At 48.7% G+C, this 27,318-nt stretch overlaps 1 protein-coding gene across 1 annotated transcript in view; it reads left to right on the top strand.

The window, feature by feature from the left end:
* The window catches only part of LOC129831152 (brain-specific angiogenesis inhibitor 1-associated protein 2-like), a 53,973-nt gene extending 31,557 nt beyond the window's left edge, over positions 1-22,416 (top strand). The window contains exons 2-3 of the mRNA XM_055894235.1: positions 15,622-15,697; positions 21,138-22,416. Of these exons, the coding sequence (XP_055750210.1) occupies positions 15,622-15,697; positions 21,138-21,232 (171 nt within the window). The 3' untranslated portion in view covers positions 21,233-22,416. The remainder of the gene's footprint in view (positions 1-15,621; positions 15,698-21,137) is intronic.
* Positions 22,417-27,318: the final 4,902 nt, after the last annotated feature.

Here is a 27,318-nt window from a genome sequence, read left to right on the forward strand (position 1 = left end):
CAGTTACTAATACAGGGCCTATAACATGTCATAGGCAGGAGGAATAACAGAACAGTTACTAATACAGGGCCTATACCATGTCACAGGCAGGAGGAATAACAGAACAGTTACTAATACAGGGCCTATACCATGTCACAGGCAGGAGGAATAACAGAACAGTTACTAATACAGGGCCTATACCATGTCACAGGCAGGAGGAATAACAGAACCGTTACTAATACAGGGCCTATACCATGTCACAGGCAGGAGGAATAACAGAACAGTTACTAATACAGGGCCTATACCATGTCACAGGCAGGAGGAATAACAGAACAGTTACTAATACAGGGCCTATACCATGTCACAGGCAGGAGGAATAACAGAACAGTTACTAATACAGGGCCTATACCATGTCACAGGCAGGAGGAATAACAGAACAGTTACTAATACAGGGCCTATACCATGTCACAGGCAGGAGGAATAACAGAACAGTTACTAATACAGGGCCTATACCATGTCACAGGCAGGAGGAATAACATAACAGTTACTAATACAGGGCCTATACCATGTCACAGGCAGGAGGAATAACAGAACAGTTACTAATACAGGGCCTATAACATGTCACAGGCAGGAGGAATAACAGAACAGTTACTAATACAGGGCTGACACCATGTCACAGGCAGGAGGAATATCAGAACAGTTACTAATACAGGGCATATACCATGTCACAGGCAGGAGGAATAACAGAACAGTTACTAATACAGGGCCTATACCATGTCACAGGCAGGAGGAATAACAGAACAGTTACTAATACAGGGCCTATAACATGTCACAGGCAGGAGGAATAACAGAACAGTTACTAATACAGGGCCTATACCATGTCACAGGCAGGAGGAATAACAGAACCGTTACTAATACAGGGCCTATACCATGTCACAGGCAGGAGGAATAACAGAACAGTTACTAATACAGGGCCTATACCATGTCACAGGCAGGAGGAATAACAGAACAGTTACTAATACAGGGCCTATACCATGTCACAGGCAGGAGGAATAACAGAACAGTTACTAATACAGGGCCTATACCATGTCACAGGCAGGAGGAATAACAGAACAGTTACTAATACAGGGCCTATACCATGTCACAGGCAGGAGGAATAACAGAACAGTTACTAATACAGGGCCTATACCATGTCACAGGCAGGAGGAATAACAGAACAGTTACTAATACAGGGCCTGTACCATGTCACAGGCAGGAGGAATAACAGAACAGTTACTAATACAGGCCCGGCTCCAGGCACAAGCAACATAAGTGGCCTATTTTTATTTTGAAGAACTCAGTCGACGTCTCAACACCCTATCGAGAGTTAGAATAGTAGAATACACCAGGTGCAATTTCAAAATGTGGCCCTGACCTCCAGGGGTCCTGACCTCCAGGGGTCCTGACCTCCAGTGGCCCTGACCTCCAGTTGCCCTGACCTCCAGAGGTCCTGACCTCCAGTGGCCCTGACCTCCAGTGGCCCTGACCTCCAGGGGCCCTGACCTCCAGTGGCCCTGACCTCCAGTGGCCCTGACCTCCAGGGGTCCTGACCTCCAGTGGCCCTGACCTCCAGTGGCCCTGACCTCCAGGGGTCCTCCATTGATTGTTTGTCACTCACTCAGATATCAGTAAAAAGACAGGCTATATACAGTAGCGAGGCTATAAAAGTAGCGAGGCTGCATACAGACACGGGTTAGTCAGGCTGATTGAGGTAGTATGTACATGTAGATATAGTTAAAGTGACTATGTATATATGATGAACAGAGAGTAGCAGTAGCGTAAAGAGGGGTTGGCGGGTGGTGGGTGGAGGGACACAATGCAGATAACCTACTATGATGTCACAGCCTTTATGAACAGAGGAACATTCCTCATAATCTAGGACTTTTGAGCTTCTAGAATGACTTTTCTTTGTGCCAACAACATAAAGAACTGGACTCTATCCCTCCTCCACTGCCATCCTTTAGTAAAGACTGCAGGGCTTCAAATACAACCTTGAGTCATTAAAAATACTTTCTTTGCTTGATTGAGCTTGCCTGGATGCTGTTCCTTAATGGAACAATAGTCCCAAAACTGCAAATCCTTTCTATCTGGCAGACAAGAGCAGACGCTCGTTAAGTATTTGAAGGATTTGGAGGTGTTTTGAATGGAGGTCTGCAGGCTGCTAGTTTCTATAGTCCTTTGCGCTCGCTCTCTCCGAGGTTACCCGTCAGTGTGTCTGTACAGGAGAGCCCCTGGGAGTGGTGAATTATTATAGCAGCTCAGAGGGCTCAAATTAAAGGAGCCAATCAAAGGAAGTATGAGAGGGAAATGGAACAGGCTAGATAAAATGTTTCAGTAAGAAAGAGGAGGCTGGAGGGAGAACCAGCGAGGGAGGCCTTGTCTTTTCAGAGAACAATAAAGAAAGATGATTACACACACAAACACACGCACACACACGTTTAAGTGCTGTAAGGAGGAATGAGGCTGGAGGGAGAAGCAGAGTTATTTTTTTTTTTTCTTTGTAGAATAAAGGAGGATAAATGATTTCCACTCCCATCCCAGTCAAAATAAATACCTCCCAATGGAAAGGAAGCAGACAAAATGAGGTCAGGGTCTTAAAGAGAAATGACTCTGTACCTGTGGGACGTTCATCTAACTGTGATCGTTAGTAAATAACTCCATCCTCCAGTATTCACCCACTCTGTGATCAGTAGTTAATGACTCCATCCTCCTGTATTCAGCCACTCTGTGATCAGTAGTTAATGACTCCATCCTCCTGCATTCACCCACTCTGTGATCAGTAGTTAATGACTCCATCCTCCTGTATTCACCCACTCTGCACACCTGTCTTCTCACACACATTAGCCCATTAGGACACACACACACACACACACACACACACACACACACACACACACACACACACACACACACACACACACACACACACACACACACACACACACACACACACACACACACACACACACACACACACACAGACCCTCCTCCTCTATTCACCATCACAGCATCCCCACAGAGTTTATAATGACATGGAAATAAGTTCCAGTACATTGCCACCAGCCGATTAGGACCTGGGGAAATCACCTCACAATCACAACTGACATGTAAAACAATGTCGCCCCCCCCCCCCCCCCCCCCCTCCAAATGACTGACTCACACAACGTTGTGCACACGAACACACAGTAGTTGATCTGGCTCACAAGAAGCATCAAACCACTGATTTATTGTGTGTGTGTGTGTGTGTGTGTGTGTGTGTGTGTGTGTGTGTGTGTGTGTGTGTGTGTGTGTGTGTGTGTGTGTGTGTGTGTGTGTGTGTGTGTGTGTGTGTGTGTGTGTGTGTGTGTGTGTGTGTGTGTGTGTGTGTGTGTGTGTGTGTGTGTGTGTGTGATGAACAGACATCATACTACAGCAGAACTGTTATGTCATCACAGTGGAATGTATGGGGACTGGAGAGGACATGGAGATGATGAGAACCGTACAGCTAGTCTGTTAATCACATCAGCCAGGAGAGGGAGGAGAGTCAGAGGTACCAGGACGTCTTGACAACACCGACTGTAGCCTGATTTCCTTTACACTATTTTGGTGTTCTTCTTCCTCTGTCTTCCTGTCTTTACTGTAGGGGTGTGTGTTCTCTGTCTTCCTGTCTTTACTGTAGGTGTGTGTGTTCTCTGTCTTTACTGTAGGTGTGTGTGTTCTCTGTCTTTACTGTAGGTGTGTGTGTTCTCTGTCTTTACTGTAGGTGTGTGTGTTCTCTGTCTTTACTGTAGGTGTGTGTGTTCTCTGTCTTTACTGTAGGTGTGTGTGTTCTCTGTCTTTACTGTAGGTGTGTGTGTTCTCTGTCTTTACTGTAGGTGTGTGTGTTCTCTGTCTTCCTGTCTTTACTGTAGTGGTGTGTGTTCTCTGTCTTTACTGTAGGTGTGTGTTCTCTGTCTTTACTGTAGGTGTGTGTGTTCTCTGTCTTCCTGTCTTTACTGTAGGGGTGTGTGTTCTCTGTCTTTACTGTAGTGGTGTGTGTTCTCTGTCTTTACTGTAGGTGTGTGTTCTCTGTCTTTACTGTAGGTGTGTGTGTTCTCTGTCTTTACTGTAGGTGTGTGTGTTCTCTGTCTTTACTGTAGGTGTGTGTGTTCTCTGTCTTTACTGTAGGTGTGTGTGTTCTCTGTCTTCCTGTCTTTACTGTAGTGGTGTGTGTTCTCTGTCTTTACTGTAGGTGTGTGTTCTCTGTCTTTACTGTAGGTGTGTGTGTTCTCTGTCTTCCTGTCTTTACTGTAGTGGTGTGTGTTCTCTGTCTTTACTGTAGGTGTGTGTTCTCTGTCTTTACTGTAGGTGTGTGTGTTCTCTGTCTTCCTGTCTTTACTGTAGGGGTGTGTGTTCTCTGTCTTCCTGTCTTTACTGTAGGGGTGTGTGTTCTCTGTCTTCCTGTATGTGACTGAATTGGAGCTGTTGATGTAGGACAGAGCAGTCAGCCCCATTCTCCTGTAGACTCAGGAATAACCCTGACACACACACTTCCTTCTCACTGCCCCTCGGCCCCATTCTCCAATTAGCTCACACAACAAGGAGAGAGAGAATGGAGTGAGAGAGCGGGAGACTTTTCAAAGTGTTTCTTACATGGACGTAATATGTGTGGTATGTTGTGCTGCATCAACAGATCTAGTGTAGGCTGATACAGAGTGTAAACTAACACTGTCGTTGTTCTGAACTCTGAGTCTAGTCTGACTGGCCCCCCAGACACTCAGAGCCCCCAGCTGTCACACAGCCATGTTGACATTCTCAACCCAGTAGTCTAGTTTGACTGGTCCACCAGACACTCTCAGAGCCCCCAGCTGTCACACAGCCATGTTGACATTCTCAACCCAGTAGTCTAGTTTGACTGGTCCACCAGACACTCTCAGAGCCCCCAGCTGTCACACAGCCATGTTGACATTCTCAACCCAGTAGTCTAGTCTGACTGGTCCACCAGACACTCTCAGAGCCCCCAGCTGTCACACAGCCATGTTGACATTCTCAACCCAGTAGTCTAGTCTGACTGGTCCACCAGACACTCAGAGCCCCCAGCTGTCACACAGCCATGTTGACATTCTCAACCCAGTAGTCTAGTCTGACTGGTCCACCAGACACTCTCAGAGCCCCCAGCTGTCACACAGCCATGTTGACATTCTCAACCCAGTAGTCTAGTCTGACTGGTCCACCAGACACTCTCAGAGCCCCCAGCTGTCACACAGCCATGTTGACATTCTCAACCCAGTAGTCTAGTCTGACTGGTCCACCAGACACTCAGAGCCCCCAGCTGTCACACAGCCATGTTGACATTCTCAACCCAGTAGTCTAGTCTGACTGGTCCACCAGACACTCTCAGAGCCCCCAGCTGTCACACAGCCATGTTGACATTCTCAACCCAGTAGTCTAGTCTGACTGGTCCACCAGACACTCTCAGAGCCCCCAGCTGTCACACAGCCATGTTGACATTCTCAACCCAGTAGTCTAGTCTGACTGGTCCCCCAGACACTCTCAGAGCCCCCAGCTGTCACACAGCCATGTTGTCAACCCAGTAGTCTAGTCTGACTGGTCCACCAGACACTCTCAGAGCCCCCAGCTGTCACACAGCCATGTTGACATTCTCAACCCAGTTATTATGTACTTATGGTTTTGTGTCGGGGTCAGGAGTTGGTCACCTGTTTCTCTGCCAATCACGTCATGACGCTTTAGTGGATGTTTTTTAAGGAGATCTGAATCCTGTCTTTAATATGTTACACAGTACAGCAGGAAATGGTGGTAGGGAGACGGACGGGTGGTGGGGGAGACGGGGGAGACAGGTTAGGGGAGTCGGTGGTGGGGGGGGGGGGGAGACCATGTCTTCTCTCTAGGAGGGTGGGAAACCTCCACCTCTTTGTGTCCCACATCTGTGCCTTCTCTCTGGGAGCATGTGTATGTCATTGTGGGAGCCAACATGCAATACTGCTGACCTGCTGTACTGTAGTGGACTCTGCTGTGCTGGACTGTAGTGGACTCTGCTTTATGTAATCATCCTACCAGTCAACAACACTCTACCACTGTTTACAAAGCTGTGTGTGTGTCAGCTCCTCTCGCAATGGCTTACATAAGAACAGAGACAGAAAGAGGACAGAGACAGAAAGAGGACAGAGACAGAAAGAGGACAGAGACAGAAAGAGGGCAGAGACAGAAAGAGGACAGAGACAGAAAGAGGGCAGAGACAGAAAGAGGGCAGAGACAGAAAGAGGGCAGAGACAGAAAGAGGACAGAGACAGAAAGAGGACAGAGACAGAAAGAGGACAGAGACAGAAAGAGGACAGAGACAGAAAGAGGACAGAGACAGAAAGAGGACAGAGACAGAAAGAGGACAGAGACAGAAAGAGGACAGAGACAGAAAGAGGACAGAGACAGAAAGAGGACAGAGACAGAAAGAGGACAGAGACAGAAAGAGGACAGAGACAGAAAGAGGACAGAGACAGAAAGAGGACAGAGACAGAAAGAGGACAGAGACAGAAAGAGGACAGAGACAGAAAGAGGACAGAGACAGAAAGAGGACAGAGACAGAAAGAGGACAGAGACAGAAAGAGGACAGAGACAGAAAGAGGACAGAGACAGAAAGAGGACAGAGACAGAAAGAGGACAGAGACAGAAAGAGGACAGAGACAGAAAGAGGACAGAGACAGAAAGAGGACAGAGACAGAAAGAGGACAGAGACAGAAATAGGACAGAGACAGAAAGAGGACAGAGACAGAAACAGACAGAAAGAGGACAGAGACAGAAACAGACAGAAAGAGGACAGAGACAGAAACAGACAGAAAGAGGACCGAGACAGAAACAGACAGAAAGAGGACCGAGACAGAAAGAAAGAGGACCGAGACAGAAACAGAAAGAAAGAGGACAGAGACAGAAACAGAAAGAAAGAGGACAGAGACAGAAACAGAAAGAAAGAGGACAGAGAGAGGAATAAACATGAGCAGGTACCCCGTGGGTTGTGTTGTGGTTAAACTTCCTCAGAGGGGAACTGTGTGTGTATCACTACATGTCAGTCATTTGGAGGGACAGGAGTACGTTGTTTTACATGTCAGTTGTGATTGTGAGGTGATTTCCCCAGGTCATAATCAGCTGGTGGCAACGTACTGGAATCACTTATTTTCATGTCATTATAAACTCAGCAAAAAAAGAAACGTCCTCTCACTGTCAACTGCGTTTATTTTCAGCAAACTTAACATGTGTAAATATTTGTATGAACATAACAAGATTCAACAACTGAGACATAAACTGTCCACAGTCATGTGACTAACAGAAATTGAATAATGTGTCCCTGAACAAAGGGGGGGATCAAAATCAAAAGTAACAGTCAGTATCTGGTGTGGCCACCAGCTGCATTAAGTACTGCAGTTCATCTCCTCCTCATGGACTGCACCAGATTTGCCCGTTCTTGCTGTGAGATGTTACCCCACTCTTCCACCAAGGCACCTGCAAGTTCCCGGACATTTCTGTGGGGAATTCCCCTAGCCCTCACCCTCCGATCCAACAGGTCCCAGACGAGCTCAATGGGATTGAGATCCGGGTTCTTCGCTGGCCACGGCAGAACACTGACATTCCTGTCTTGCAGGAAATCACGCACAGAACGAGTAGTATGTCTGGTGGCATTGTCATGCTGGAGGGTCATGTCAGGATGAGCCTGCAGGAAGGGTACCACATGAGGGAGGAGGATGTCTTCCCTGTAACGCACAGCGTTGAGATTGCCAGCAATGACAACAAGCTTAGTCCGGTGATGCTGTGACACACCGCCCCAGACCATGACGGACCCTCCACCTCCAAATCGATCTCGCTCCAGAGTACAGGCCTCGGTGTAACGCTCATTCCTTCGACGATAAACGCGAATCCGGCCATCACCCCTGGTAAGACAATACCGCGACTCGTCAGTGAAGAGCACTTTTTGCCAGTCCTGTCTGGTCCAGTGACGGTGGGTTTGTGCCCATAGGCGACGTTGTTGCTGGTGATGTTTGGTGAGGACCTGCCTTACAACAGGCCTACAAGCCCTCAGTCCAGCCTCTCTCAGCCTATTGTGGACAGTCTGAGCACTGATGGAGGAATAGTGCGTTCCTGGTGTAACTTGGGCAGTTGTTGTTGCCATCCTGTACCTGTCCCGCAGGTGTGATGTTCGGATGTACCGATCCTGTGTAGGTGTTGTTACACGTGGTCTGCCACTGCGAGGACGATCAGCGGTCTGCCTGTAGCACTGTCTTAGGCGTCTCACAGTACGGACATTGCAATTATTTCCCCTGGCCACATCTGCAGTCCTCATGCCTCCTTGCAGCATGTCTAAGGCACGTTCACGCAGATGAGCAGGGACCCTGGGCATCTTTCTTTCAGTTCCCGACAATATCAAGCAACTTTGCACAGTCATTGAAGAAGAGTGGGACAAAATACCACAGGCCACAATCAGCTCTATGTGAAGGAGATGAGTCGCGCTGCATGAGGCAGATCCTAGTCACACCAGATACTGGTTTTCTGATCCCCCTGCTTTTTTAAAGGGATCTGTGACCAAGAGATGCATTTCTGTAATTCTCAGAAAGTATTATTATTCCATCTCTGTGTTCTACCTGCAGTATTATTATTCCATCTCTGTGTTCTACCTGCATCATTATCATTCCATCTCTGTGTTCTACCTGCATCATTATCATTCCATCTCTGTGTTCTACCTGCATCATTATCATTCCATCTCTGTGTTCTACCTATAGCATTATTATTCCATCTCTGTGTTCTACCTATAGCATTATTATTCCATCTCTGTGTTCTACCTATAGCATTATTATTCAATCTCTGTGTTCTACCTATAGCATTATTATTCCATCTCTGTGTTCTACCTATAGCATTATTATTCAATCTCTGTGTTCTACCTATAGCATTATTATTCAATCTCTGTGTTCTACCTATAGCATTATTATTCCATCTCTGTGTTCTACCTATAGCATTATTATTCCATCTCTGTGTTCTACCTATAGCATTATTATTCCATCTCTGTGTTCTACCTATAGCATTATTATTCCATCTCTGTGTTCTACCTATAGCATTATTATTCCATCTCTGTGTTCTACCTATAGCATTATTATTCCATCTCTGTGTTCTACCTGTAGCATTATAATTCCATCTCTGTGTTCTACCTATAGCATTATTATTCCATCTCTGTGTTCTACCTATAGCATTATTATTCAATCTCTGTGTTCTACCTATAGCATTATTATTCCATCTCTGTGTTCTACCTGTAGCATTATAATTCCATCTCTGTGTTCTACCTATAGCATTATAATTCCATCTCTGTGTTCTACCTATAGCATTATTATTCCATCTCTGTGTTCTACCTATAGCATTATAATTCCATCTCTGTGTTCTACCTATAGCATTATTATTCAATCTCTGTGTTCTACCTGTAGCATTATAATTCCATCTCTGTGTTCTACCTGCAGTATTATTATTCAATCTCTGTGTTCTACCTGCAGTATTGTTATTCCATCTCAGTGGTCTACCTGCAATATTATTATTCCATCTCTGTGTTCTACCTGCAGTATTATTAGTCCATCTCTGTGTTCTACCTGCAGTATTATTAGTCCATCTCTGTGTTCTACCTGCAGTATTATTATTCCATCTCTGTGTTCTACCTGCAGTATTATTATTCCATCTCTGTGTTCTACCTGCAGTATTATTATTCCATCTCTGTGTTCTACCTGCAGTATTATTATTCCATCTCTGTGTTCTACCTGCAGTATTATTATTCCATCTCTGTGTTCTACCTATAGCATTATTATTCCATCTCTGTGTTCTACCTGCAGTATTATTATTCCATCTCTGTGTTCTACCTATAGCATTATTATTCCATCTCTGTGTTCTACCTGCAGTATTATTATTCCATCTCTGTGGTCTACCTGCATCATTATTAGTCCATCTCTGTGTTCTACCTGCAGTATTATAATTCCCTGCTTGCATGGAATAACAATAACCTTGATCTACCTGTGAGGAGGATCCTTTACCTTACTGTAACATCTAGATGTCTCTGTCTACCTGAGACAATTATCATTCCCTGCTTACATGGAAAATATCTACCTGTAAGATGGTCCCCAGTCCCTTTCCTGAACACCTCTGTTTTCTGCATGGAAGCCATCTAAGCCTGCCTCTAGCTCTCCTTTGCATTGAATACATCACCCTTCATCTATCTGTGAAGAAACCGTCCTGTTAGATCTAGTGCTCTCAGCAGGGCTGTGTTTCAGTAGCAGCGGTCCTGTTAGATCTAGTGCTCTCAGCAGGGCTGTGTTTCAGTAGCAGCGGTCCTGTTAGATCTAGTGCTCTCAGGCAGGGCTGTGTTTCAGTAGCAGCGGTCCTGTTAGATCTAGTGCTCTCAGCAGGGCTGTGTTTCAGTAGCAGCGGTCCTGTTAGATCTAGTGCTCTCAGGCAGGGCTGTGTTTCAGTAGCAGCGGTCCTGTTAGATCTAGTGCTCTCAGGCAGGGCTGTGTTTCAGTAGCAGCGGTCCTGTTAGATCTAGTGCTCTCAGGCAGGGCTGTGTTTCAGTAGCAGCGGTCCTGTTAGATCTAATGCTCTCAGCAGGGCTGTGTTTCAGTAGCAGCGGTCCTGTTAGATCTAGTGCTCTCAGGCAGGGCTGTGTTTCAGTAGCAGCGGTCCTGTTAGATCTAGTGCTCTCAGGCAGGGCTGTGTTTCAGTAGCAGCGGTAGTTATCTTCCTATCTCATCTACTTCATGTGTTCTGTATAAGCACTTTGTGAAAAAGGGTATTATAAAATCGGTTAGATTGATACTCATGCTGACGCTCTGTGTGTGTGTGTGTGTGTGTGTGTGTGTGTGTGTGTGTGTGTGTGTGTGTGTGTGTGTGTGTGTGTGTGTGTGTGTGTGTGTGTGTGTGTGTGCACCTGTCTGCATGCGCGAGTGTCTGTTTGCACGCTGAGCCACCACTCCTGGCCCTGTGCACTGTTTTGCTCCGTCCCGCTAAGTCTCTCTCCTCCAGTCCGTTCCCCCCTCAGGGCCAGACCCAGTTTTACTAAACGTTCAGAAAGTTTGCCATAACCAGGAAGGTGACCTCTGGTGTCAGCCAATCAGTGTCCAAGGAGGGAGTTAGTGGACCTGAAGAGCGACTGCCCTGCCCTTGGTTTAACAGGATACACAGTGATGTAGGGAACCACACATGACTTGCCAAACTGGAGTGGTTTACACATTATGGTGTGCAGATAGTGAAGGATTTTTCACCCTGGAGCACATTGTTACCATGGCAGGGTTTTATAATTGGAGAACTACAGCAGAGTAAGGTACTATGGACCTGCCAGCAGTATGGACAGGGACTGAGGAAGCAGGGGGGCTGCTTGGAGGAGCTGCCTTTACACACCTGTCAGACTGGGACTAGACTAATTGGAAGAAACTCTGGAAGGAGGATGAGAGGGAGGAAGAGGAGGAGGAGGTGTGGATGGGAGATGTCAAGCCTGTTCCGTGTTTATAGTAATGGTTGCATTGTCATTGTAGAGAGAAGACCGGGCATGTTATTCTGTATATATAGTGGACGTTGTTATTCCTGATCCACACACACCTCTGTTTCCGTCACAGGAGGTTGTTGGCATCTTAATTGGGGAGGATGGGCTCGTTGTAATGGCTGGAGATGAATGAGTGGAATGGTATTCCATTTGGTTGATGCCATCCCATGTACTCCAGTCCAGCTGTCCTTCTCTCAGCAGCCTCCACTGTGCTTTTCATGTAATACTATGCAGAAAGACCACAGCATTATTTCAGTCCTCTGCAGTCTCTCTCTCTCAGTCCACCTACATAATCAATGGCCCTCCCTCCCTCTCCTCCATATTCCTCTCCTCCCTGCTAGTCATTGACTCCCTCCCTCCCTCTCCTCCATATTCCTCTCCTCCCTGCTAGTCATTGACTCCCTCCCTCCCTCTCCTCCATATTCCTCTCCTCCCTGCTACAGTCATTGACTCCCTCCCTCTCCTCCATATTCCTCTCCTCCCTGCTACAGTCATTGACCCCCTCCCTCTCCTCCATATTCCTCTCCTCCCTGCTACAGTCATTGACCCCCTCCCTCCCTCTCCTCCATATTCCTCTCCTCCCTACTACAGTCATTGACCCCCTCCCTCTCCTCCCTGCTACAGTCATTGACCCCCTCCCTCCCTCTCCTCCCTGCTACAGTCATTGACCCCCTCCCTCCCTCTCCTCCATATTCCTCTCCTCCCTGCTACAGTCATTGACCCCCTCCCTCCCTCTCCTCCCTGCTACAGTCATTGACCCCCTCCCTCCCTCTCCTCCCTGCTACAGTCATTGACCCCCTCCCTCCCTCTCCTCCATATTCCTCTCCTCCCTGCTACAGTCATTGACCCCCTCCCTCCCTCTCCTCCATATTCCTCTCCTCCCTGCTACAGTCATTGACTCCCTCCCTCTCCTCCATATTCCTCTCCTCCCTGCTACAGTCATTGACCCCCTCCCTCCCTCTCCTCCATATTCCTCTCCTCCCTGCTACAGTCATTGACTCCCTCCCTCTCCTCCATATTCCTCTCCTCCCTGCTACAGTCATTGACCCCCTCCCTCTCCTCCATATTCCTCTCCTCCCTGCTACAGTCATTGACCCCCTCCCTCCCTCTCCTCCCTGCTACAGTCATTGACCCCCTCCCTCCCTCTCCTCCCCTGCTACAGTCATTGACCCCCTCCCTCTCCTCCCCTGCTACAGTCATTGACCCCCTCCCTCTCCTCCATATTCCTCTCCTCCCTGCTACAGTCATTGACCCCCTCCCTCCCTCTCCTCCATATTCCTCTCCTCCCTGCTACAGTCATTGACCCCCTCCCTCCCTCTCCTCCCTGCTACAGTCATTGACCCCCTCCCTCCCTCTCCTCCCTGCTACAGTCATTGACCCCCTCCCTCCCTCTCCTCCCTGCTACAGTCATTGACCCCCTCCCTCCCTCTCCTCCATATTCCTCTCCTCCCTGCTACAGTCATTGACCCCCTCCCTCCCTCTCCTCCATATTCCTCTCCTCCCCTGCTACAGTCATTGACCCCCTCCCTCCTCTCCTCCCTGCTACAGTCATTGACCCCCTCCCTCCCTCTCCTCCATATTCCTCCCCTCCCCTGCTACAGTCATTGACCCCCTCCCTCCCTCTCCTCCCTGCTACAGTCATTGACCCCCTCCCTCCCTCTCCTCCCTGCTACAGTCATTGACCCCCTCCCTCCCTCTCTTCCCCTGCTACAGTCATTGACCCCCTCCCTCCATCTCCTCCATATTCCTCTCCTCCCTGCTACAGTCATTGACCCCCTCCCTCCCTCTCCTCCATATTCCTCTCCTCCCTGCTACAGTCATTGACCCCCTCCCTCCTCTCCTCCCTGCTACAGTCATTGACCCCCTCCCTCCCTCTCCTCCATATTCCTCTCCTCCCTGCTACAGTCATTGACCCCCTCCCTCCCTCTCCTCCATATTCCTCTCCTCCCTGCTACAGTCATTGACCCCCTCCCTCCTCTCCTCCCTGCTACAGTCATTGACCCCCTCCCTCCTCTCCTCCCTGCTACAGTCATTGACCCCCTCCCTCCCTCCCTCTCCTCCCTGCTACAGTCATTGACCCCCTCCCTCCCTCTCCTCCATATTCCTCTCCTCCCTGCTACAGTCATTGACCCCCTCCCTCCTCTCCTCCCTGCTACAGTCATTGACCCCCTCCCTCCCTCTCCTCCCTGCTACAGTCATTGACCCCCTCCCTCCCTCTCTTCCCCTGCTACAGTCATTGACCCCCTCCCTCCCTCTCCTCCCTGCTACAGTCATTGACTCCCTCCCTCTCCTCCATATTCCTCTCCTCCCTGCTACAGTCATTGACTCCCTCCCTCTCCTCCATATTCCTCTCCTCCCTGCTACAGTCATTGACCCCCTCCCTCCCTCTCCTCCATATTCCTCTCCTCCCTGCTACAGTCATTGACTCCCTCCCTCTCCTCCATATTCCTCTCCTCCCTGCTACAGTCATTGACCCCCTCCCTCCCTCTCCTCCATATTCCTCTCCTCCCTGCTACAGTCATTGACCCCCTCCCTCCCTCTCCTCCATATTCCTCTCCTCCCTGCTACAGTCATTGACCCCCTCCCTCTCCTCCATATTCCTCTCCTCCCTGCTACAGTCATTGACCCCCTCCCTCCCTCTCCTCCCTGCTACAGTCATTGACTCCCTCCCTCTCCTCCATATTCCTCTCCTCCCTGCTACAGTCATTGACTCCCTCCCTCTCCTCCATATTCCTCTCCTCCCTGCTACAGTCATTGACTCCCTCCCTCTCCTCCATATTCCTCTCCTCCCTGCTACAGTCATTGACTCCCTCCCTCTCCTCCATATTCCTCTCCTCCCTGCTACAGTCATTGACTCCCTCCCTCTCCTCCATATTCCTCTCCTCCCTGCTACAGTCATTGACCCCCCTCCCTCCCTCTCCTCCATATTCCTCTCCTCCCTGCTACAGTCATTGACCCCCTCCCTCCCTCTCCTCCATATTCCTCTCCTCCCTGCTACAGTCATTGACCCCCTCCCTCTCCTCCATATTCCTCTCCTCCCTGCTACAGTCATTGACCTCCTCCATATTCCTCTCCTCCCTGCTACAGTCATTGACCCCCTCCCTCTCCTCCATATTCCTCTCCTCCCTGCTACAGTCATTGACCCCCTCCCTCCCTCTCCTCCCTGCTACAGTCATTGACTCCCTCCCTCTCCTCCATATTCCTCTCCTCCCTGCTACAGTCATTGACTCCCTCCCTCTCCTCCATATTCCTCTCCTCCCTGCTACAGTCATTGACTCCCTCCCTCTCCTCCATATTCCTCTCCTCCCTGCTACAGTCATTGACTCCCTCCCTCTCCTCCATATTCCTCTCCTCCCTGCTACAGTCATTGACTCCCTCCCTCTCCTCCATATTCCTCTCCTCCCTGCTACAGTCATTGACCCCCCTCCCTCCCTCTCCTCCATATTCCTCTCCTCCCTGCTACAGTCATTGACCCCCTCCCTCCCTCTCCTCCATATTCCTCTCCTCCCTGCTACAGTCATTGACCCCCTCCCTCTCCTCCATATTCCTCTCCTCCCTGCTACAGTCATTGACCTCCTCCATATTCCTCTCCTCCCTGCTACAGTCATTGACCCCCTCCCTCCCTCTCCTCCCTGCTACAGTCATTGACTCCCTCCCTCTCCTCCACATTCCTCTCCTCCCTGCTACAGTCATTGACTCCCTCCCTCTCCTCCATATTCCTCTCCTCCCTGCTACAGTCATTGACTCCCTCCCTCTCCTCCATATTCCTCTCCTCCCTGCTACAGTCATTGACTCCCTCCCTCTCCTCCATATTCCTCTCCTCCCTGCTACAGTCATTGATAACAGAACATGTTGAAAAGCACTGTAGGTGGACTATTGATTCAACATGGTTATTCTAGAAATTGAGAAGTGCTGTGTTGTATGTGTGTGGGCAAGCGCACGCGTGTGTAGGCAAGCAAGCGCACGTGTGTGTGTGTGTGTGTGTGGCCACTCTTTATGGCCACTAGTAGTATGTCAGTTGTACTGTTATTGTCTGTTTCTCCTCTAACTCCCCTCCCTTCTCTCTCTTTCAGTCCATCATGGAACAGTTCAACCCCTGCTTGCGGAACTTCGTTGCCATGGGGAAGAGCTATGAGAAGGCCCTATCCAGTGAGTGTTCTATTCTTCCTCTCCTCTAATTTGTTTCTGTGGCCTGTTATTCTCCTCTCTCCTCTGTTTGTCGTCTGTTCTTCACCTCGCTTTCTCTTTCTCCTGCTCTCACTCTCCTCTCCTTCCACTCCTCTCCCTCTCCTTCCACTCCTCTCCCTCTCCTCTCCAGGTCTAGGCAGCCAGTCACCAGCCTCCTGCTCTCACTCTCTCCTCTCCTCCCACTCCTCTCCCTCTCCTCTTCAGGCCTAGGCAGCCAGTCACCAGCCTCCTGCTCTCTCCTCTCCTCCCACTCCTCTCCCTCTCCTCTCCAGGCCTAGGCAGCCAGTCACCAGCCTCCTGCTCTCTCCTCTCCTCCCACTCCTCTCCCTCTCCTCTCCAGGCCTAGGCAGCCAGTCACCAGCCTCCTGCTCTCACTCTCTCCTCTCCTCCCACTCCTCTCCCTCTCCTCTCCAGGTCTAGGCAGCCAGTCACCAGCCTCCTGCTCCCACTCTCTCCTCCCACTCCTCTCCCTCTCCTCTCCAGGCCTAGGCAGCCAGTCACCAGCCTCCTGCTCTCACACTCTCCTCTCCTCCCACTCCTCTCCCTCTCCTCTCCAGGTCTAGGCAGCCAGCCTCCTGCTCCCAGTCTCCTTTGTGCCGTCTTATTTAAAGAAAGAGATGATATTTCTCATCCTGACACTGTAGCAGTCACACAGCCAGTCTTATCATCTGGTCTGCAGCCCCTGGCACAGCCTTAGGAGGGAGTGTGTTTCCCAAATGGTATCCTATTCCCTACATAGTGCACTACTTTAGACCAGAGGGAATAGGGTGTTGTTTGGGACTCACACAGAGAGGTGTGTTTCAGAGCAGAACAGCAGTACAATCGACGGCTGGGTCCTAATCAGAGCAGAGATGGAGCACTGTGTACCTCTGGTGGAGTGATAGACAGTTCACTATAATAGATCTGATAAACAATGGAAGTGGGTGTGTGTGTGTTTGCTCACTCTTTGGTTTTACTAAAGAGGTAAAGGAGTTTAGGAGAGCAGACGAGTACAGATGACCTTACCACACAGAGGACAGAAGGTAGTTGACTTGCTCAGACATCTCTCACTTTGTACCGTAGGTCAGGTCTGTCAACACCCCAATACACACACTGACACAATAACACAGTACCTGACAGAAGAGTCTAGCACTGACTCCTCAACACTGATTATATCCAGATAACTTGGTGGGTTAATAATCCATGATGGAGTCTGCCCTCTGCAGTGGGATAATAATCCATGAAGGAGTCTGCCCTCTGCAGTGGGATAATAATCCATGAAGGAGTCTGCCCTCTGCAGTGGGATAATAATCCATGAAGGAGTCTGCCCTCTGCAGTGGGATAATAATCCATGAAGGAGTCTGCCCTCTGCAGTGGGATAATAATCCATGAAGGAGTCTGCCCTCTGCAGTGGGATAATAATCCATGAAGGAGTCTGCCCTCTGTAGTGGGATAATAATCCATGAAGGAGTCTGCCCTCTGGAGTGAGATAATAATCCATGAAGGAGTCTGCCCTCTGCAGTGGGATAATAATCCATGAAGGAGTCTGCCCTCTGCAGTGGGATAATAATCCATGATGGAGTCTGCCCTCTGCAGTGGGATAATAATCCATGAAGGAGTCTGCCCTCTGCAGTGGGATAATAATCCATGATGGAGTCTGCCCTCTGCAGTGGGATAATAATCCATGAAGGAGTCTGCCCTCTGCAGTGGGATAATAATCCATGATGGAGTCTGCCCTCTGCAGTGGGATAATAATCCATGAAGGAGTCTGCCCTCTGCAGTGGGATAATAATCCATGATGGAGTCTGCCCTCTGCAGTGGGATAATAATCCATGAAGGAGTCTGCCCTCTGCAGTGGGATAATAATCCATGAAGGAGTCTGCCCTCTGCAGTGGGATAATAATCCATGAAGGAGTCTGCCCTCTGCAGTGGGATAATAATCCATGAAGGAGTCTGCCCTCTGCAGTGGGATAATAATCCATGAAGGAGTCTGCCCTCTGCAGTGGGATAATAATCCATGAAGGAGTCTGCCCTCTGCAGTGGGATAATAATCCATGAAGGAGTCTGCCCTCTGCAGTGAGATAATAATCCATGAAGGAGTCTGCCCTCTGCAGTCGGATAATAATCCATGAAGGAGTCTGCCCTCTGCAGTGAGATAATAATCCATGAAGGAGTCTGCCCTCTGCAGTGAGATAATAATCCAGGAAGGAGTCTGCCCTCTGCAGTGGGATAATAATCCAGGAAGGAGTCTGCCCTCTGCAGTGGGTTGGTGGGTCAGGGGGATGTAGCTCCCCCTCTGAGTGGCTGATCTCCCCCCCCCCCCACCCCCCTCACCCCATGCCAGTTTATCTGTTCCTGGTAGGCTGGACAGGTCTAATAGGGAGACCTGGAGGATTGGCCCAGGCCAGTTAGGCCATTAAGAGGTGAGTGAAGAGGAGGGGGCGTGGGTGGACACATGCTGTAAATCCATATGGTTGTGTTCGTCAGTAGTAAGTAACTAAGGTTTAGTCTGAGCCTCAACAGCCCATAGGGCAGGAGCCTGTCTTGTTTTTGTAATGTGAGGCAGCTTGATGTACAGGTTCACCCCCTGGAAAGGACTCGTCTGTTGGCTGGGGCTTTTTGGAATCCATTTGTAATTCTGCATGTCAAGGGAGTTGCGTCCTAACCCTGAGGTAGATGGTGTCCTCTCTCTATGCTAATGTGTTGGGAGTGGTGAATCACTACCCTGTCTGTCCCTTCTCTCCCCCACCCACTGTCTGCTGCCCAGTCATAGACCCTAATCCTCTGGTCTGTCTCTCTTCATTACGTTGGTCCTGTCTGTCTCTCTTCATTACGTTGGTCCTGTCTGTCCCTCTTCATTACGTTGGACCTGTCTGTCCCTCTTCATTATGTTGGTCCTGTCTGTCCCTCTTAATTATGTTGGTCCTGTCTGTCCCTCTTAATTATGTTGGTCCTGTCTGTCCCTCATCATTACGTTGGTCCTGTCTGTCCCTCTTCATTATGTTGGTCCTGTCTGTCCCTCTTCATTACGTTGGACCTCTCTGTCCCTCTTCATTACGTTGGACCTGTCTGTCCCTCTTCATTACGTTGGTCCTGTCTGTCCCTCTTCATTATGTTGGTCCTGTCTGTCCCTCTTCATTACGTTGGTCCTGTCTGTCCCTCTTCATTACGTTGGTCCTGTCTGTCCCTCTTCATTACGTTGGTCCTGTCTGTCCCTCTTCATTACATTTATATCAACACGCCCACATAATCAGACTAAGCATTTCAATGGCAAAAGGAGGCACAAGGAAATAAAGTATTAAATATACATTTTTTATTGTCATGAAATAAACAGAGAGATGTATTAGACATACAGTGATGATTAAGAAGTCAAATGAAAAAGACTACATGGGGACTTTTAAACTAGAAAAGACCAGTTACTAATCAATCACCTTTAGAGATTAAAATAACCTACTCAATCCTCATCTTATCTCAATTCTACTGTCAATCAATAGAGCTAATACAACCCACTGCTCCAGCTCTTACACAAGGCAGGCTGGAACAACCCACTGCTCCAGCTCTTACACAAGGCAGGCTGGAACAACCCACTGCTCCAGCTCTTACACAAGGCAGGCTGGAACAACCCACTGCTCCAGCTCTTACACAAGGCAGGCTGGAACAACCCACTGCTCCAGCTCTTACACAAGGCAGGCTGGAACAACCCACTGCTCCAGCTCTTACACAAGGCAGGCTGGAACAACCCACTGCTCCAGCTCTTACACAAGGCAGGCTGGAACAACCCACTGCTCCAGCTCTTACACAAGGCAGGCTGGAACAAGCCATCTGAACCCAGATTCCCCTACCAGCTGTGCTGGGCTGGATATGACAAGTGAGGAGTTATACAGGTGGGCCAGAGTTAGCCAGTCAGTCAGTCAGTCTGCTTGTCCACTGTCAGTGATGATGGATAGTGGGCTGGTTTGTTCATGGTCAGTCAGACTCGGGCCAGAGTTGGCCACTACTCCTGTCTGCCTGCTTGGGGAGTGGCAGGTTGGCAGGCAGCAGTGGTGTCTGAGCCTGGCCCACTCTGGTTCTCACTTCTCACAGCCTGTCAGTCCCCTGTGAGTGTTGACAGCCACAGCAGCAGGGCTGGGCTAGGTTGAATCCAGCTAGCTGCACTAGACAGACCATAATAACTAGTTGTTCAGGATCCAGCTAGCTGCACTAGACAGGCCGTAATAACTAGTTGTTCAGGATCCAGCTAGCTGCACTAGACAGGCCATAATAACTAGTTATTCAGGATTCAGCTAGCTGCACTAGACAGGCCATAATAACACATTGTTCAGGATCCAGCTAGCTGCACTAGACAGGCCATAATAACTAGTTGTTCAGGATCGAGCTAGCTGCACTAGACAGGCCATAATAACTAGTTGTTCAGGATCCAGCTAGCTGCACTAGACAGACCATAATAACTAGTTGTTCAGGATCCAGCTAGCTGCACTAGACAGACCATAATAACACATTGTTCAGGATCCAGCTAGCTGCACTAGACAGGCCATAATAACACATTGTTCAGGATCCAGCTAGCTGCACTAGACAGGCCATAATAACTAGTTGTTCAGGATCCAGCTAGCTGCACTAGACAGGCCATAATAACTAGCTGTTCAGGATCCAGCTAGCTGCACTAGACAGACCATAATAACTAGTTGTTCAGGATCCAGCTAGCTACACTAGACAGACCATAATAACTAGTTGTTCAGGATCCAGCTAGCTGCACTAGACAGGCCATAATAACTAGTTGTTCAGGATCCAGCTAGCTGCACTAGACAGGCCATAATAACTAGTTGTTCAGGATCCAGCTAGCTGCACTAGACAGGCCATAATAACTAGTTGTTCAGGATCCAGCTAGCTGCACTAGACAGACCATAATAACTAGTTGTTTCAGGATCCAGACAGCTGCTTCCTCTCTGCCTGTCCCCAGTGAGTGACAACAGCAACTTGTGAGGATGGTGAACTGTCCATCAATATAGCTGTGTTAGATGAGAAAGTAATAATTACCAGTCAGTAGTGATGGCTGGCAGTAGAGCTGGTTTGGTTAGGAGGTGAATTATCCACCAATATGTGTGACAGATGGGGCCTGTGCCTGCAGCCGCCCAGGAGCGATGTGACACACCATTAATACTGTAACATCGTCCTCTCTCTCCACATGAGACACACCATTAATACTGTAGCAGTGTCTTCTCTCTCTCTGTGTGTGTGTGTGTGTGTGTGTGTGTGTGTGTGTGTGTGTGTGTGTGTGTGTGTGTGTGTGTGTGTGTGTGTGTGTGTGTGTGTGTGTGTGTGTGTGTGTGTGTGTGTGTGTGCGCACTGCTTTATAGGCTACGGAGTTGCCCTCTACCTCTCTACCTCTGACCCTGATCTCATGCTGTTCCTCCTCTGTCCCCAGATGTGACGTTTGCTGCTAAGGGCTACTTTGATGCCCTGGTGAGGATGGGAGAGCTCGCCAGTGAGAGCCAGGGGTCCAAGGACATGGGTGAGTAGTAGTCTGTCAGGATGTTGTTGTGTCCTGCCCGTCCCCGGACCTAAAGGGCTATTCAATGCTTGTCTTAGTGTTTGTACTGTAAGTCAGTTTGTCCGTGTCTATCAGCTGCCACATATCTCTTTCCCTTCCCTGGACCTAAAGGGGCGGTTAACTGGGCTCTCCTGCTGGCCAACACACACACACTGTCACTTCCTGTGTTTGTGTCACAGTAATGTCAGGTCTGTAGAGAGATGACCCAGTCTTCGTTTTCCACGCAGGCAGCATTGTGGGGTCACTCATACACTCTAAAAAGAAAAGCTTCCTGGAAGATCTTTTAGGGATTCCTCAAATTGAACTGTGGGGGAACCTCTCAGTTCTTCAAAGAACCCCCTTAATGGTTCCGCAAATAACCTTTTTGGGTTATTTTTTTACCCACCACTATTATTATTATTAATATTATTAATATGCATATCAACAACAACAATAACAAAATATTTTAGTTTTTTATGATTTTAGTGGAAAAGCAGGTTTCAAAAATGTAAATATGAGGTAAACTCCCAGCAGAGCTCCAAGTTCAATCAGTTTATCCCCTGGCATGTTAGTGTGGTGATATCCTTGGTATCCACAGCCAGAAGGGTTTTTCAGTGCATGCTGATGGAACAGGTTTCCAGTTCTATTCATCAGAGGTGTAGGGAGGGTGAAGTCTGTGAAAACTAAAATATGACTTATACAGATGAGTAACAAAACGTGCACATGACCGTATTCAAACCTTGTTTTTTGTTGTAAATGTGAATGAAAACATTGTTCACTTTTGACTGGTTTTCATTCACACATCTTGTCCATAAGGTAGAGACGTCTGGGATCTTCGTTGAAGAGGTCAGGGAGGAGGAAGATGACTGCTGCTAGAAGGTTTTACAGAAACCATTAATATATATGTGGTGATAATGTTATGCAAATCACATGTAGGTTATGTGACAAAAAGTGCCGACCAACACAGGGAGAAAGTGCCGACCAACACAGGGAGAAAGTGCCGACCAACACAGGGAGAAAGTGCCGACCAACACAGGGAGAAAGTGCCGACCAACACAGGGAGAAAGTGCCGACCAACACAGGGAGAAAGTGCCGACCAACACAGGGAGAAAGTGCCGACCAACACAGGGAGAAAGTGCCGACCAACACAGGGAGAAAGTGCCGACCAACACAGGGAGAAAGTGCCGACCAACACAGGGAGAAAGTGCCGACCAACACAGGGAGAAAGTGCCGACCAACACAGGGAGAAAGTGCCGACCAACACAGGGAGAAAGTGCCGACCAACACAGCCATTTGACAAATATAACAAGACGGATGATGTCATCATAAAATGATATCAATTTAGATCAGACAAGCTAGAGGTCGACCGAATATGATTTTTAACGCCGATACCGATGAATCAGGCGTTTTATTTATTATTAATATATATTTTTCTAATAATGACAATTACAACAATACTGAATTAAAATGTTAACTTAATATAATAAATACAAATCTATTTAGTCTTAGAACGTTTAAGTTCCTTGCTCAGAACATGAGAACATATGAAAACTGGTGGTTCCTTTTAACATGAGTCTTCAGTATTCCCAGGTAAGAAGTTTTAGGTTGTAGTTATTATAGGACTATATTTCTCTCTCTACCATTTGTATTTCATATACCTTTGACTATTGGATGTTCTAATGGGTACTTTAGTATTGCCGGTCTAATCTCGGGAGTTGATAGGCTTGAAGTCATAAACAGCGCTGAGCTGCTGGCAAACCAGTAAAGTGCTGTTTGAATGAATGCTTACGAGCCTGCTGCTACCTACCACCGCTCAGTCAGACTGCTCTATCAAATCATAGAGTTAATTATAATATAATAAACACAGAAAAACCAGCCTTAGTTTCCAGATTTGACCATATTAATGACCTATCATCTCGAAAACAAAACGTTTATTCTTTCAGTGAAATACGGAACCGTTCCGTATTTTATCGAACGGGTGGCATCCCAAAGTCTAAATATTGCAGTTACATTCCACAACCTTCAATGTTATGTCATAATTATGTAAAATTCTGGTAAATTAATTACGGTCTTTGTTAGGAAGAAATGGTCTTCACACAGTTCGCAACGAGCCAGGTGGCCCAAACTGCTGCATATACCCTGACTCTGCTTGAAGAACGTAAGAGAAGTGACACAATTTCCCTCGTTAATATTGCCTGCTAACATGCATTTCTTTTAGCTAAATATGCAGGTTTAAAAATATATACTTGTGTATTGATTTTAAGAAAGGCATTGATGTTTATGGTTAGGTACACATTGGTGCAACGACAGTTCTTTTTTTGCGAATGCGCTTGTTAAATCACCCTTTTGGCGAAGTAGCCTGTGATTCGATGATAAATTAACAGGCATCGCATCGATTATAATCAATGCAGGACAAGCTAGTTAAACTAGTGATATCATCAACCATGTGTAGTTAACTAGTGATTATGTAAAGATTGATTGTATTTTATAAGATAGGTTTAATGCTAGCTAGCAACTTACCTTGGCTCCTTGCTGCACTCGCGTAACAGGTGGTCAGCCTGCCACGAAGTCTCCTCGTGGAGTGCAATGTAATCGGCGTCCAAAAATGCAGATTACTGATTGTTATGAACTTAAAATTGACCCTAATTAATCGTCCATTCCGATTCATTGATCGACGTCTAATACAAGCAGAAACCCTTAACTGGACATTTGGTAAGATCTAACTTTTGACCAGGGCCCTATGGGTAGTGGGGTGCCATTTTGAACTCACACCTTGTCAAAGTGGAGGAGAGCTATGTATCATGTATGATGAGGATATAGAAGAGATGCAGAGAAGTAGAGAGAAAGAGCGAGAGGAGACGTCTTTTGCAAATTAGATTTCAAAAAGTCATTTCATTTTGTGACAGACAGCAGCTTGGTGGATTGGTTTCAACTCAGAGGGGATGTATAGGTGTTTGTGTGTGTGTGTGTGTGTGTGTGTGTGTGTGTGTGTGTGTGTGTGTGTGCTTGCGTGCCTCCTTCCTTGTGTCTTGGTCCATTTATAAAGGTCTACAGATCCACACGTTGACCAGAGCTGCTGCCCTCAGATACAATAGTTGCCGTGGCAACAGCTGGTGGTCCCGATGTTTTATCTCCACTCTGGGGACATCAGTCTCTGTGAAGACATCAGTCTCTGTGAAGACATCAGTCTCTGTGAAGACATCAGTGTCTGTGATAGGATTCTCCTCTCCTTGATCCATGTACAACAAGCTGTTGATTCTGACAGGTTTTCATGGCTCTGTTCTGTAGGGTGTAGTAGGACAGCTGGGGGGGTGTTCTGTAGTAGGACAGCTGTGGGGGTGTTCTGTAGTAGGACAGCTGGGGGGGGGGGGGGGGGGGGTCTGTCAGGTGTAGTAGGACAGCTGGGGGTTGGGGGGGTCTGTCAGGTGTAGTAGGACAGCTGGGGGGGTGTTCTGTAGTAGGACAGCTGGGGGGGGGTGTTCTGTAGTAGGACAGCTGGGGTGGTGTTCTGTAGTAGGACAGCTGTGGGGGTGTTCTGTAGTAGGACAGCTGGGGGGGGGGGGTCTGTCAGGTGTAGTAGGACAGCTGGGGGTTGGGGGGGTCTGTCAGGTGTAGTAGGACAGCTGGGGGGGTGTTCTGTAGTAGGACAGCTGGGGGGGTGTTCTGTAGTAGGACAGCTGGGGGGGTGTTCTGTAGTAGGACAGCTGGGGGGGTGTTCTGTAGTAGGACAGCTGGGGGGGTGTTCTGTAGTAGGACAGCTGGGGGGGTGTTCTGTAGTAGGACAGCTGTGGGGGTGTTCTGTAGTAGGACAGCTGGGGGGGTGTTCTGTAGTAGGACAGCTGTGGGGGTGTTCTGTAGTAGGACAGCTGTGGGGGTGTTCTGTAGTAGGACAGCTGGGGGGTGTTCTGTAGTAGGACAGCTGTGGGGGGTCCTCTGTAGTAGGACAGCTGGGGGAGGGGGGGTTCTGTCAGGTGTAGTAGGACAGCTGGGGGGGGTGTTCTGTAGTAGGACAGCTGGGGGGGGGTTCTGTAGTAGGACAGCTGTGGGGGTGTTCTGTAGTAGGACAGCTGGGGGGGTGTTCTGTAGTAGGACAGCTGTGGGGGTGTTCTGTAGTAGGACAGCTGGGGGGTGTTCTGTAGTAGGACAGCTGTGGGGGGTGCTCTGTAGTAGGACAGCTGGGGGAGGGGGGGTTCTGTCAGGTGTAGTAGGACAGCTGGGGGGGGGGGTGTTCTGTAGTAGGACAGCTGGGGGGGGGTTCTGTAGTAGGACAGCTGGGGGGGGGTTCTGTAGTAGGACAGCTGGGGGGCTGGGGGGGGGTTCTGTCAGGTGTAGTAGTACAGAGTTGTTGGGGCTTCCCTGAGCCAATCAGTCAGCCAGAGGGAAAGACAAGGTATGTGTGGATGTTTTATTCAGTAAAAGGGCTTTTCATTTTACATTTACACGTTAGTCATTTAGCAGACGCTCTCATCCAGAGAGACATACAGTTAGTTAATTCATCTGAAGAGGGCTGGGTGAGACAACCACATATAGTAAGTACATTTTTCATCAAAGTAGCTATTAGTACAGTCATCTCTATTTGGGGAAAGTGGGAGTGTTAGTTCATGAAAGGTATGTTTTTTGTGGGGGTAAGGAGGGGGGGGGGGGGGGGTGCTGTGGGATTTTCCACACCACACACACACAGCCCTGAGCCCTTAGAGGTTTCCCATTGATTGCAAGGTGTTAACATGTGTGGGAATCAGACCCTATCTCATACCATTTACCCAGCTCAGACCCTCTCTACAGGAACACAATGTCTGTCCCATAGAGGTGTGTCTGTCTCCAGGATAGATGTGTGTGTGAAACCGACCCCACTCTTCCCACCCACTTCCCCCTGTAGTTGTAGCTCTCTCTTGGTAGACCACACCCACTTCCCCCTGTAGTTGTATCTCTCTCTCTAGGTAGACCACACCCACTTCCCCCTGTAGTTGTAGCTCTCTCTAGGTAGACCACACCCACTTCCCCCTGTAGTTGTATCTCTCTCTCTAGGTAGACCACACCCACTTCCCCCTGTAGTTGTATCTCTCTCTAGGTAGACCACACCCACTTCCCCCTGTAGTTGTATCTCTCTCTCTAGGTAGACCACACCCACTTCCCCCTGTAGTTGTATCTCTCTCTCTAGGTAGACCACACCCACTTCCCCCTGTAGTTGTATCTCTCTCTCTAGGTAGACCACACCCACTTCCCCCTGTAGTTGTATCTCTCTCTCTAGGTAGACCACACCCACTTCCCCCTGTAGTTGTATCTCTCTCTAGGTAGACCACACCCACTTCCCCCTGTAGTTGTATCTCTCTCTCTAGGTAGACCACACCCACTTCCCCCTGTAGTTGTATCTCTCTCTCTAGGTAGACCACACCCACTTCCCCCTGTAGTTGTATCTCTCTCTCTAGGTAGACCACACCCACTTCCCCCTGTAGTTGTATCTCTCTCTCTAGGTAGACCACACCCACTTCCCCCTGTAGTTGTAGCTCTCTCTAGGTAGACCACACCCACTTCCCCCTGTAGTTGTAGCTCTCTCTAGGTAGACCACACCCACTTCCCCCTGTAGTTGTAGCTCTCTCTAGGTAGACCACACCCACTTCCCCCTGTAGTTGTAGCTCTCTCTAGGTAGACCACACCCACTTCCCCCTGTAGTTGTAGCTCTCTCTCTCTAGGTAGACCACGCCCACTTCCCCCTGTAGTTGTAGCTCTCTCTAGGTAGACCACACCCACTTCCCCCTGTAGTTGTAGCTCTCTCTCTCTAGGTAGACCACGCCCACTTCCCCCTGTAGTTGTAGCTCTCTCTAGGTAGACCACACCCACTTCCCCCTGTAGTTGTATCTCTCTCTCTCTCTAGGTAGACCACACCCACTTCCCCCTGTAGTTGTATCTCTCTCTAGGTAGACCACACCCACTTCCCCCTGTAGTTGTATCTCTCTCTAGGTAGACCACACCCACTTCCCCCTGTAGTTGTATCTCTCTCTAGGTAGACCACACCCACTTCCCCCTGTTGTTGTATCTCTCTCTCTAGGTAGACCACACCCACTTCCCCCTGTAGTTG

The sequence above is a fragment of the Salvelinus fontinalis genome, chromosome 2 (genome assembly GCF_029448725.1).
Source record: "Salvelinus fontinalis isolate EN_2023a chromosome 2, ASM2944872v1, whole genome shotgun sequence".
Lineage (NCBI taxonomy): Eukaryota > Metazoa > Chordata > Actinopteri > Salmoniformes > Salmonidae > Salvelinus > Salvelinus fontinalis.